The 13,399-nt window shown below is 41.4% G+C and overlaps 1 protein-coding gene across 3 annotated transcripts in view; it reads right to left on the bottom strand.

Moving 5' to 3' along the window:
• Positions 1-4,315: 4,315 nt before the first annotated feature.
• LOC126198594 (15-hydroxyprostaglandin dehydrogenase [NAD(+)]-like) overlaps positions 4,316-13,399 on the bottom strand; it is a 273,410-nt gene continuing 264,326 nt past the window's right edge. For 2 of the 3 annotated variants that reach the window (XM_049935044.1, XM_049935043.1), the window contains exon 6: positions 4,316-5,700. In XM_049935044.1, coding sequence (XP_049791001.1) covers positions 5,571-5,700 — 130 coding nt within the window. In that variant the 3' untranslated portion in view covers positions 4,316-5,570. The remainder of the gene's footprint in view (positions 5,701-13,399) is intronic. The other variant, XR_007540089.1, reaches the window with a different exon arrangement.

Genomic DNA, 13,399 nt, shown 5'->3' with positions numbered 1-13,399 from the left:
GTGCGTGTGCACTTCATTTCATTTGTTAACATCTCCTAAACACGCTAAAGACTTTTACAGTGAGTGTGCACTATTTTTCATTTCTTACTACGACCAGTTCTCTTAAAACGCTAAAGACTTATACAGTGCGAGTGCACTTTATCTCATTTCTTAATGTGTTCAGTTCTTGTAAAAATGCTAAAGACGTATACAGAGCGTGTGCACTCTATTTCATTTCTTAATATGTTCTGTACTCAGTGCGTGTTCACCATATTTCATTTCTTAATATGTTCTGTACTTATATTATTTACCAACACACAGGGTCACAGGGTGGTCCATTGACCGTGACCGGGCCAAATATCTCACGAAATAAGCATGAAATGAAAAAACTGCAAAGAACGAAACTTGTCTAGCTTGAACGGGGAAACCAGGTGGCACTGTAGTTGGCTCGCTAGATGGCGTTGCTATAGGTCAAACGGACATCAACTGCGTTTTTTAAAATAGAAACCCCCATTTTTATTACATATTCGTGTAGTACGTAAAGAAATATGAATGTTTTAATTGGACCACTTTTTTCACTTTGTTATCGATGACGCTGTAATAGTCACAAACATATGGCTCACAATTTTAGACGAACAATTGGTAACAGGTAGGTTTCTTAAAGTAAAATACAGAACGTAGGTACGTTTGAATATTTTATTTCGGTTGCTCCAATGTAATACACGTACCTTTGTGAACTTATCATTTCTCAGAACGCATGCTGTTACAGCGTGCTTACCTGTAAATACCACATTAGTGCAATAAATGCTCAAAATGATGTCCGTTAACCTCAATGCATTTGGCAATATGTGTAACGACATTCCTCTCAACAGCGAGTAGTTTGCCTTCCGTAATGTTCGCACATGCATTGACAATGCGCTGGCGCATGTTGGCAGGCGTTGTCGGTTGATCACGATAGCAAATATCCTTCAACTTTGCCCACAGAAAGAAATCGGGGACGTCAGATCCGGCGAACGTGCGGGCCATGGTATGGTGCTTTGATGACCAATCCACCTGTCATGAAATATGCTATTTAATACTGCTTCAACGGCAAGCGAGCTATGTGTCGGACATCCATCATGTTGGAAGTACATCGCCATTCTGTCATGCAGTGAAACATCTTGAGCCGGCCGAAGTGGCCGTGCGGTTAAAGGCGCTGCAGTCTGGAACCGCAAGACCGCTACGGTCGCAGGTTCGAATCCTGCCTCGGGCATGGATGTTTGTGATGTCATTAGGTTAGTTAGGTTTAACTAGTTCTAAGTTCTAGGGGACTAATAACCTCAGCGGTTGAGTCCCATAGTGCTCAGAGCCATTTTTTTTTTTTTTGAAACATCTTGTAGTAACATTGGTAGAACGTTGGAAGGACATCGCCATTCTGTCATGCAGTGAAACATCTTGTAGTAACATTGGTAGAACATTACGTAGGGAATCAGAATACATTGCACCATTTAGATTGCCATCGACAAAATGGGGGCCAATTATCCTTCCTCCCATAATGCCGCCTAAGTCGCTGATGTTCCACTTGTCGCAGCCATCGTGGATTTTCCGTTGCCCAATAATGCATATTATGGCGGTTTCCTTACCACTGTCGGTGAATGACGCTTCGTCGCTAAATAGAACGGGTGCAAAAAGTCTGTCATCGTCCCGTAATTTCTCTTGTGCCCATTGGCAGAACTGTACACGATGTTCAAAGTCGTTGCCATGCAATTATGCAATTCCTGGTGCATAGAAATATGGCACGGGTGCGATCGATGTTGATGTAGCATTCTCAACACCGACGTTTCTGAGATTCCCGATTCACGCGCAATTTGTCTGCTACTGATGTGCGACAGGAGCTAAAACACCTACTTGGGCATCCTCATTTGTTGCAGGTCGTGGTTGACGTTTCACATATTTCCTTAAATAACGTAACTATCCGGCGAACGGTCCGGACACTTGGATGATGTCGTCCAGGATACCGAGCAGCATACATAGCACACGCCCGTTGGGCATTTTGATCACAATAGCCATAGCCGACACGACATCGACCTTTTCCGGAATTGGTAAGCGGTCCATTTGAACACGGGTAATGTATCACGAAGCAAATACCGTACGCACTGGCGGAATGTTACGTGATACCACGTACTATTGCAGCGCCATCTATCACAAAGCGAAAATGTGGTCCAACTAAAATATTCATATTTCTTTACATACTACACAAATATGTAATAAAAATGGGGATTCCTATTTTAAAACACGCAGTTGATATCCGTTTGACCTATGGCAGCGTCATCTAGCGGGCCAACCACAGCGCCATCTGGTTTCCCCGTTCAAGCTACACGAGTTTCGTTCTTTGTAGTTTTTTAGTTTGATGCTTATTTCGTGAGATTTTTGGCCCGGTCACTATCAATGGACCACCCTGCTTATACTCTGTGACTGCAGAATTAGTAAACTAAATGGGTTATAAAAAAATATTTGTTGCTCATGGCAAGTCCAACTGACTCACCATCGCTGCCAATTCCCCATCCCCCCCTCCCCCACCCCCCGCCTCCAATGGAGGCTTATGTAAGAGGTCCATGCGTAAGGAATTTATTGCTAGCGCACTCGAGCAGATGTAACTTCGATGGATTGCTCATGCTCTGCCTGCAATATGTAAGCTACAATAGAATCACAGACCAGAGAGCAATGTCGGCAGCAATAGTAGTAGTAGCTCGCAGTAGGGCGGTTGGGTCAGACCGCTCGTAGAGAGCAGTTGTCTAGTTGTATAGCTCACAGAGAGCACTTATATCATATATGGAACTACCAAGGCTGGTCGTGGATAACGATGGTGGTTCAAAAATGGTTCAAACGACTCTGAGCACTATGGGACTTAACTTCTGAGGTCATCAGTCCCCTAGAACCTAGAACTACTTAAACCTAACTATCCTAAGGACACGACACACATACATGCCCGAGGCAGGATTCGAACCTCCGATCGTAGCGGTCGCGCGGTTCCAGATTGTAGCGCCTAGAACCGCTCGGCCACCCCAACCGGCTACCGATGGTGGTGCCTGAGCGGTGTAGTATAAGGTAAAAGCAAAATTATTATTATTTATTGCCACGCGCTTATGTAATTTGCAACAACTCATTTTGTACTATTGTTATATCAAAGTCACATGTAAATATTTTTCAATAATTTTTCAATAATAATGTTTCTTATAAAGGTAACTTTTGACAGTCATTCATCTGAATTTAAATGTTGTTACTAATTTCTCCTATCCATAGTCATGCCAATTATCGTAAATAAAATCAGTTGTTTTTCATATGTAACAAAATCTAGTGGCCAGCATTGAACTAGGCTGTACCAGAAAAATTTCTTATAGGAGCAGATATATACGCGTTATCCGCCGACTTCATTGAGGTAAGAATATTCAGTTTATTCAGAATGACTTTTCAGGACCATGACGCAACATTGCTGACGTCTATATTTACCACTTTAGATTCACAATCAGTTAATTATTGAAAGGTTATATATGAGTCACCTTTTCATTGGGAGGTTAGTCACATTTTTATTGCGAGATTACGGAATTAAACTGTTGGGAGGTTACAATGCATACTGATGTTTGAAGTGTGTGTGTGTGTGTGCAACGAATTAAGTCTAATTAAAAAAACAAAACTGATTTAAGTGTAATGCAAAAGCCCTACCACGCACACGATTCACATGTTGCCGTAAGTTTCACGGATAAATGGTATTACATTTGCAAGCAAACTGATAGTTTAATATTATAGCAAGATATTACAATTACGTGTTATAGAACCTGTGAATAACTAAGCAACAAACTTCATTATTAATTCCATGAAAACAGGAACGACATTTCTTCGAGTGCTTCGGTCTGTTAAGTGTTGATACTAACAGTGTGCTAAATGAAATTTGCTGTCCTCATGAGATATTCATGAAGTGTTTCGGCTGGCTGGACGTACTTGAGGCGTAAATGATTCAGAGGTGAATTTGTTCTCCCAGTAACAGTGTGCTGTGGTCTGGAAAGTAACATTATACATAGATTAACGATCACTTCTTCATTGAACTTATACGTTCTCCAATTGTTGAAAATCATCATAAATGTGGAGTTTGTATATCTTTGTATACATTACTGTTTCGCTTTTTAGTAGTTGGTGCACCCGGGTAAAATCAGAAAATGAGAGCATAGAACTTTGCGTCTCGCTTTAGCTGTCTTAGTGTCGACCTGTCATCTATTATACCTACACTGAATTTCATTTTTACTTAAAAATATACACAAGAGATTCGTTCTAAGGAAAACAGTGAGTATTATTAGCCAAACTTTCCCAGAAACTTTATTTAGCATCTGAAACACATAGGAAATCTTATATATATTCGCATTACACTACAGAATTACTTGGAGTAACTTGATAGATGTGTTTGCTTGTTATCTACGTCTAAATACATTTGGATATAAAACAGTACAGACGAAGATGAAAGTTTTGTGATGAGTTAAGTTACTTTTTGTATTGAATGATGTACTTACGTGTTCGTTATTTATACAGTGGACTTAAAAATGAATGCACTATGATGAGAGACTTTAACATCAATATGATCGTTGTAGTGGGACTTACTATTAAGAACTAGGATGTCCAGTAAGTTCTACGATCATTTCAAAAAATCATAACTTGGCTACTACTAGAGACAGAAAAGCATGGTTTGTTGCAAAACTTTTGGTAGACTTCAGTGTTCTTTTTTCCTTAATCGTGTGTTGCAGATTTGATTTGGAGCGCACGGAAACGGCGATAGAATAAGAGAAGACGCAATCTGCCATCTGATATATGCAGAATCCAAATCTGTTTCAACGGTACTGTGGAGTTATCGACGCCAGTATGCGAAAGCATCATTGGCAAAAAAAGCATAATGAGGTGGCTCAAGAAATTCAAAGAGTCAGGCAGTGTCAAAGGGCATACCGCGCTCTCCTGATGCTACGCCTTTGGACTTCTTTGTGTGCGGTTTTGTCAAGGATCATGGTTACACATCGCCAGTTAGTGACATGCCTATCGTTCGTACACGAAACAGAGAAGCAATCATTTAGAACTGTTGATGTTGCAATGCTGGTGTGTACATGAACAGAACTCGAATATTACCTTGTTGTTCTACGAGCGACTAGTGAGGCACGCACTGAAATTCTGGCGGAACGGAGAGAAAAAACTTTGAGAGCTGGTAACTGTTTTGCAGCAAACCACAATGTTCTATATCTAACACTTTACAAGTTATGCTTGTTTTGAAATTACAGCGGTACCTTATGGACACTCTGTATATGACAAATGCTTAACAATCTCTGGGCAAAATTCCTGCCTATATTCGTTTCTTCCACGAGATGCAAGGTAGTCCCACATGATTTAGTAACACGGCTAGGAAAGTAACGAAGAGAACAGGTATGGAAGAAAACTCACACAAAGCGTTATATAATTGAGGAATCAATTAAGCGTGCAGACATTGAGATAACGGGAAGCACAGTTTAAGGCAAGCAGAACGTCGGTCGGCGCGCTGTGGCCGCGTGAGCACGTGAGAGGCTGGACGGCGGCTGCGGTCAGACCCGCATCTGCTCGCGGGCAGGGATGACCACCTGGTAGGCCGGCTGCCCGCCCTCAGACACCCACAGAGAGCCGCTCTCTCCTCGCCGCAGCACCTCCACTGCCTCTCGTGCCACGTCATCCGGCCTGACAACAAACCACACTGCTTAGTTCCCAGCGTTATATACTGACGGAAATAAATCCAAACACCGAGAAGGAGTTCTGCGACATAAACGGAAGTTGGTAGGAGTGCTTCTACATCTGTAGCGCCACTATCAGAATACAAATCAGATATACTTTAAATACACATTGTAAAGCTCGCGAGCGTTAGTTGCCTTTGAGACTGGGCGTGATGAATTGATGTTAGTCAAGAAAGCCTTTGAGGCGTCCAAGACGCCATTGTCAACACCTCACTGAGTTTGAACGAGGTCTTGTAGTAGGGTAGCGATACTGCATAAAGGCTTGGTAGGAAGGTACCCACTGTACATGATTGCTTGCAGCGACCGTCACGAGAATGTTCGATCGCAAGAAGGCCTGGGTCCAGACGGCCACATGACACCACCGAGAGCGAAGAACATCGTGTTCTGCGCATTTTACTGCATCAGCAGCAAGAATATGAGAAGCAGTTGGCACCACAATGATGCAAAAAACTGTTACAAATCGATTAATTCAAGGACAGCTCCGAGCCAGACGCCCTATAGCGTGCAATTCACTTACCCTAAACCAACGCCATTTCCAGTTTCGGTGGTATCAAGCGAGAGCTCATTGGAGCTCATTGTTGTAACTTTTGATGAAAGCTCTGCTTCGGTGCCAGTGATGGCCGTGTGTAGATTAGCAAGAGGCCAGTTGAGGGCGTGCAACCAATCTGTCTGCATGCGGGACACACTGAACCTACACCTAGTTTTATGGTCTGGGGTGCTATTTCATACGTCAGCCGGAGCACTCTCGTGGTTATCCCTGGCACCCTGAACACTAATTTGTACGTCAATATGGTATTCCACCTGTTGTGCTGCCATTTACGAACAGCATTCTATGGCATGATTTCCAACAGGATAACGCTCGCCTGCATACCACAGTTGTAGCCTAACATACGCTACAGTGTGTTAGCATGTTGCGTTGGCGTGCTAAATCCCCGGATGTGTCTCCGGTCGAGCAGATGTGTGACATCATCGGACGACAACTGCAGCATCATCCAAAACCAGAATTAACTGTCCCTGTGTTGACCGACCAAGTGCAACAGGCATGGAACTCCATCACGCAAACTGACATCCGGTACCTACACAACACTATGCGTGCACATTTTAATGCTTGCATTAAATATTCTGGAAGTTTCAACAGTTATTAACATACCAGTAATTCACATTTACAATGTCTTTTCTCGCACTTACATTAACGTGTGATCTTGTAATGTTAATCACTTAAATATGCAACCTAGACAAATGTTATTCAGATAATTTAATTACTTTACGTTCATTATTATTTGTATTCCAGTTTGACCATTAGTGTATTTGAGGTTAGATCAGATATACTTTTCGTTTCATAGATCTATAGTGAGGAGATCATCAATGGTCTAGATCATCTCATAAAGCAGCAATACATATAATGTGATAACAAAAGAAGAGATTGCTAATTACATAATCCTGACATACTGTCAGTTGGAGCAGTGACCAGCACATTACAAAAAAAAAAAAAAAAATATTTGCCTTGGTCTATACGAGACGTGGAAGTGCTATGTTATTTCACTGACCACCCTCAATTCAGAAAGAACAAGTATGTAACACAGTGACTAGAGTAGGCTAATAATTTATGGAGATACATATATTATACTTGGTTTATGTTGAAGCTGCAGTTGATTGTTGAAAACCACATCAAAATCCGTCCAGTGGATCCTGAGTTATTCCAATTTTAATTGAGTAGCTTGTCAAGATTCACAGAGGTACGCAACAGTCGGGTTCGGTCACTGTAACGCGAGATGCTCAAAGCAAAACGCAGCGTTTGTGCGGGAACACCCCACAGCGAAAATGGTCAGACCTCGTCCCTGGCACCGAAAAGTAGGAGAGGCAAAAGCTGTTTGTCAACAAAAATACGTTTCGCAGCAGACAGATTGACCACAAAGTTATTCAAAGGAAGTCTCGGAGTGAGTTTACACGGCAGGAACACATGTGGCGTCATAATATCATAATGGTGTATTGTCAGCTAAAAAGTTATGCTTAGGGGTCGGAGTCCTTTGTTCGAGAAAAAACGCGAGAAGTGTTGACTAACGACAGACCTACAACTGATGTCCATTTACACCTCAGTGATGCAATAATGTTTTTTGGTACTTCTTCTGACGTACGCAAAGTCGATATGTGGACAGCTGTGTGCGAAGTGACTGTAATTGACCTTTCAAAGTTATATTTTTGACTATAATAAATAAAAATTACGACGTGGTTAACTCGGATGAACAAAGGTTATGTTGCGCTATTACCTCATCTCGCACATTGATATTGGTAGGTAGGACAATGTGTCTTATCTTGGTGTACTTTCTCAGTACATAATCGCAGATGACTTTGCGGTCGCGCTTGTGTGTGTCAGTTTTTATCGTCGTGGAAAATACTACGTGTTTTAGTGCTAGGCAGATTCAGAAATGTCGTCGCGTTTCGGTTATAAAGTCCTGCGTGGCAGGGGTATCAAAGATTGAGCTCAGATTCCAGTCACTAAATAAGCAAATTTATGGGACATTACTATTACCAGGATTTAATGGTCACAGTGCAGACTTCGAGACACGTGCGTGGTACTTATATCTTTGTGGTCATATTTTTGCTAATGTACACGAACCTAATAGGAGGAAGTAGGAATTCGACCCTATATTGTGTTTTTAATAGATTCGTCTGTTACTTATTTGATGGTGTACATATTTCTCCACGAGTTGTTTTTGGTATCGCAAAGAGTAGGTATGCCACACTAGTCGGAGGGCATCGTTAGACGAATGCAGACCAGATATGGGCACGTAGGTTTTAACAGGTGGAAGCAGTGAGGATTGCATGGCAATGAGTCACCTGAATTAGGCAGGTAGCTCTCTGGTATCACTAAATCGCACATGCCTGTTATTCTTCCACTGACATCTGCTGTTCTAAAGACGCTAAAGGGTTGTTTTTGTCGCCTTTTTCCTATCTATGATTTAATTTTTAATGGAGATGGAGGACTGCCGTTACATACAGACTCACCTTCACATTGTGTAATGAGTGTCAGTTTGAGTACCGAGAACTGTCATAAACCCATCCTATGATTAAAAATCATCACAGTGTACATAGCGTTTGGTTTTTAAAACTGAAGATCCCGAACCCTTCCCCCCCCCCCTCCCTCCCCCCTCAATCCCACGTGCGAAGCAACTTTTTATTTGGAAATAGGAAGCCTCCTTTTTTTATTATAAACTCGGATTTAATTCCAAAACATACCAAGGATTTATCTGAAACAGTTTTTTCCATTCGTAGAAGATGCCACTGTAATGGGCGCGAGGAGTATGGCGGCTGGACGGAAGAACACACAGCAATCAGTCATCCTGATGGTGAGGTTCGATGGGACTCACCCAAGTCGAGCATCCTGATGGTGTGGGGACTTACCGGAATCAAACCTGGAGGTGACTTGCAAATTTAATAACACTTTCACGTTTACATATTGAAATGTTGGCAAATAAGCTACCTTTAGCGCAATGTAATTTTCTGTTTCCTTGAAGGTTGATTTCAACGAGTCCCCACACAACCAGGGTGCTTGACTTCGGTGAGTCTCCTCGCCAGCAGTGGTGGATGTGGGGAGAGAGAGATGGCGGAGTTTTGAGAGAGGATGATCTGGAAGTGTGTCCATCAGAGAGAGTAAATTTGTAAGACTGGATATCATGAACTGATATATATATATGACTTTTGAACACTATTAAGGTAAATACATTGTTTGTTCTCTATCAAAATCTTTCATTTGCTAACTATGCCTATCAGTAGTTAGTGCATTCAGTAGTTAGATTCTTTTATTTAGCTGGCAGTAGTGGTGCTTGCTGTATTGCAGTAGTTCGAGTAACGAAGATTTTTGTGAGGTAAGTGATTCATGAAAGGTATAGGTTATTGTTAGTCAGGGCCATTCTTTTGTAGGGATTTTTGAAAGTCAAATTGCGTTGCGCTAAAAATATTGTGTGTCAGTTTAAGACAGTAATTTGTAATTTTTCTAAGGGTACATTTCATATGGCGACCCTGCCAGGACACCTCACTGGAATCTTCTGATTTTTTCTTGTAGTTTGTGTAATTAGTGTAGCTATTGTTTATTGCTAGCGCATAATTATAGAGAGAATTTACTTTGTAGTTGTAGTTTTTCATTGTTGTACAGTAAAACAGTTGTGGCATGCATGTAGATTTGCACCAAGTATTTCGCAGCTGGGATTGCAATTAACTAGATATTATTTTCAGTGCTATGTTAATGTGTTTTCTTATTTTGCTCTTCAAACTGTACTTTTCTGTATTATCGTGTGAATTATTGTGACAATAATGGCGTGTGAAAAACGTAACACTAGGGTCCAAAGTAAACTGAGAAATAATAGTTACGACGAGCGCAGCTTATCAGCACCACTGTGTAATGAATTAACAGACATTCAAAGTAGTAATTTGGTAATTGTGCATAGGGAAATGGAGCGGGCGGCAAATAATGGCATAGACAGTGAAATAAATAGTGAACAGGGAAGCATTATCGATCGATCGGTCGGCAAAAGCTCGCCTCAGGATTCCGAAATGACAGGACACAATCTTGCAAATACTGTAGATTCACGTTTTGCGTCCTCACCGTTTTCTCAAATAAGTCAAGACACATTTTCTGCTTTTCAAAATGCGAATATTGCCGGTTCAAATGCACTGCCGAATAGCACTGAGGAACATGTTTCAGACACCAGTGCATTGTTATTACAATTAATGCAACAAGTGGGATAAAAGGTTCAAAAGTTAGACACAATGGAACAAAATCTTCAAAAGTTAGACACAATGGAACAAAATCTTCAAAAGTTAGACGCAATGGAACAAAATCAAACACAGTCACAGCAACAGCTTCAAAAGTTAGACACCACGCTTGAACAAAAACGTGAAGGTTTAACTGCTGAGTTACTTAAAATCGAATCTAAATGTCAAAAAGTCTGTAATGACGTAAAAACACAGCAAACTATTGTTCATGAAAATCACGACACCTTGCAAGCTAAAATTGACTCAGTTGCATCTACCGATTCAGTTACACAACTTGCAAAACCTCAGGAAAACTTAAAGGACACATTAGATACGATTTCAACACAAATGGACACTCTGAAACTTGGTTCAGAAAAACATACTGAGGAATTTATTTCACTATCGGATAAAGTAGCCGAACTTTCAGATCAGTTCATTAACTTATCTGCAAAGGTAGATGATGATCTGAATGACACAAGACCCGTAGCCTTCAATGACACAGAAGAATACGAACAAATTAGGAAATTCAAACAAAATCAGAATCAAATTAATTCGCAACACAAAAGAGAAATCCGGGAAGTACAAGATCAGTTGGCACAAATAATACGAGAATTACATATTTCAGAGGAGACTCGCGCTCCAACACGGGAAGAGGGACAAAATAATAACACAGGGAACTTCGGAAATTATGAAAGAAATTGGCAAGGTACACCGAATTTTGAGATGGAACCGCCGAAACGGCGTAACAATGACCGACATGTGACTCGCCGACATGATGACTTCGACTATAAGCTGTTTATTACTACACGTAAATTCAAAACATTTAAGAATTCCGGCAACGACATCCATCCACAAGCGTGGCTTCATCAATTCTCTCATTGTTTTCCTCCCCACTGGTCATTAGAGCACAGATTAGAATTTATGTGTGGCTACTTGGAGAACGAACCAGCTGTAAGAATGCGATCGCTCATTCACGATTGCCACAGTGAAGGAGAATTTTATCATGCCTTCCTCTCAGCATATTGGTTTCAAGCTACACAAGACCGAGTAAAACATAGCATCATAATGATGAAACATTTCGAACAATCTGAATTCTCCAGTCTTGTGAAATATTTTGAAGACATGTTGCACAAGAATCAGTACCTGTCAAACCCATACAGCCCCTCAGAACTCATCCGCATTTGCTTAATCAAATTGCCTGAACATTTACGACATATTATTTTGGCAGGACGTTGCAAAGACGACATTGAAGCTTTTCAGGGACTCTTACAAGAATTAGAAATTGACACAGGCAGTCGTGGGATGCGAAAAGAGGAAAACAATCATTACAGGTCACATCCGTCACAATTCCGTGATGACAGAAATAATAACTGGACACGACAAGGCTATTCTTACAATATAAATCGTGACCAAAACAGACACCACCCGTATGACAACCGTTGGCAGAGTAGTAATAATTACAGGGAAAGATCACCTCTCCGCGGTAATGACTATCACAGAGACAATCAGAGAAACAGACAATATGGGAATCAAAATAATTATTATCAAGGGAGACAGAATAACTTCAGACGCAACGGTCCACCATGCAGTTACGATTCCGGGAGAAATTCTCCACCACATGACCGACAAAAAAGAAACTATGTAAACTATCGACAAAACGACAGAGCTGAATTTCATCAGAACTGGCTGGATTCAAACAGGGCAGGGCCCTCTCGACAAGGTGAATTTGTAGAAGTTAGATCTCCAAATCCCAATAACGACGCGCGGCAACAAAGAGACAATAGGCAATGACTCACACCACTGGCAGCCACAAAACGTACTTATGAAGCTGACGAGGTAGCTGCCGTGGCTAGTAATTACGTAAAAATGGAAGACATTAGGGACATCTTACTCCAGGAACACGACGTAAAACATAACAACATTGCATATCCTGTAATTCACATTACAGCAAATGACGTAAAATTTACGGCAGTACTTGACTCTGGCAGTCCCATTATTGTGACTTGGCAAGACAGCCAAGCCACTAGGAGAGGAAGCCGAAAGACACGCTTTCAAGCTCACGCAGGCTGGCGTGAGGTCTGGAACATGACAAGGTCTTTATAGTAGCAAAAATAGTACGTAGCTTCTGGAATACTTAACTTTAATCCATAATTGGTGAACATCTGTCTGACGGTACATGCATCACAAGATTAATAGTAAATGATAATGGCGCCTTGCTAGGTCGTAGCAAATGACGTAGCTGAAGGCTATGCTAACTATCGTCTCGGCAAATAAGAGCGTAATTTGTCAGTGAACCATCTCTAGCAAAGTCGGCTGTACAACTGGGGCGAGTGCTAGGAAGTGTCTCTAGACCTGCCGTGTGGCGGCGCTCGGTCTGCAATTACTGACAGTGGTGACACGGACCGCGGCCGATTTGAAGGCTACCACCTAGCAAGTGTGGTGTCTGACGGTGACACCACACCCATTTCAGTAATTAGTGAAACAGCCTTTAGCAAATGCAATAAATCGAACGATTGCCCCACACTTCCGTTACGTAAGATTAAATTACAAGGTGCAATCGTTGGAAAAAGTAGATGTACGCCAACAAACCAACTTCGAATTCTTTTGTCAAAGCCACAGTTTCTCTATGAACTTCCTTATCGTTCCATTATCGTCAACAGAAATTATATTGGGAGTAGATTTTTTGAATGAATACAAAGCAATCTTAAACTTTCACGATGCTGAAATAAGTTTAGAGAAAGAAGGTAAGTCAATAGCTTTGAAATTTGAAGATTGGCTCTCAAACCATGACGAGGAAATTAATCGACTTTACCTCCTGTTAGACAACAGTTCGGAATTTTCGACGGAACTTGACACTAACAATCACTCTGCAAGTACTGACAGGGATGATACCA

Source organism: Schistocerca nitens, chromosome 8 (genome assembly GCF_023898315.1).
Source record: "Schistocerca nitens isolate TAMUIC-IGC-003100 chromosome 8, iqSchNite1.1, whole genome shotgun sequence".
Taxonomy (NCBI): domain Eukaryota; kingdom Metazoa; phylum Arthropoda; class Insecta; order Orthoptera; family Acrididae; genus Schistocerca; species Schistocerca nitens.
The sequence above is the reverse complement of the archived record's forward strand: the minus strand, read 5'-3'. Positions and strand labels throughout refer to the sequence as shown.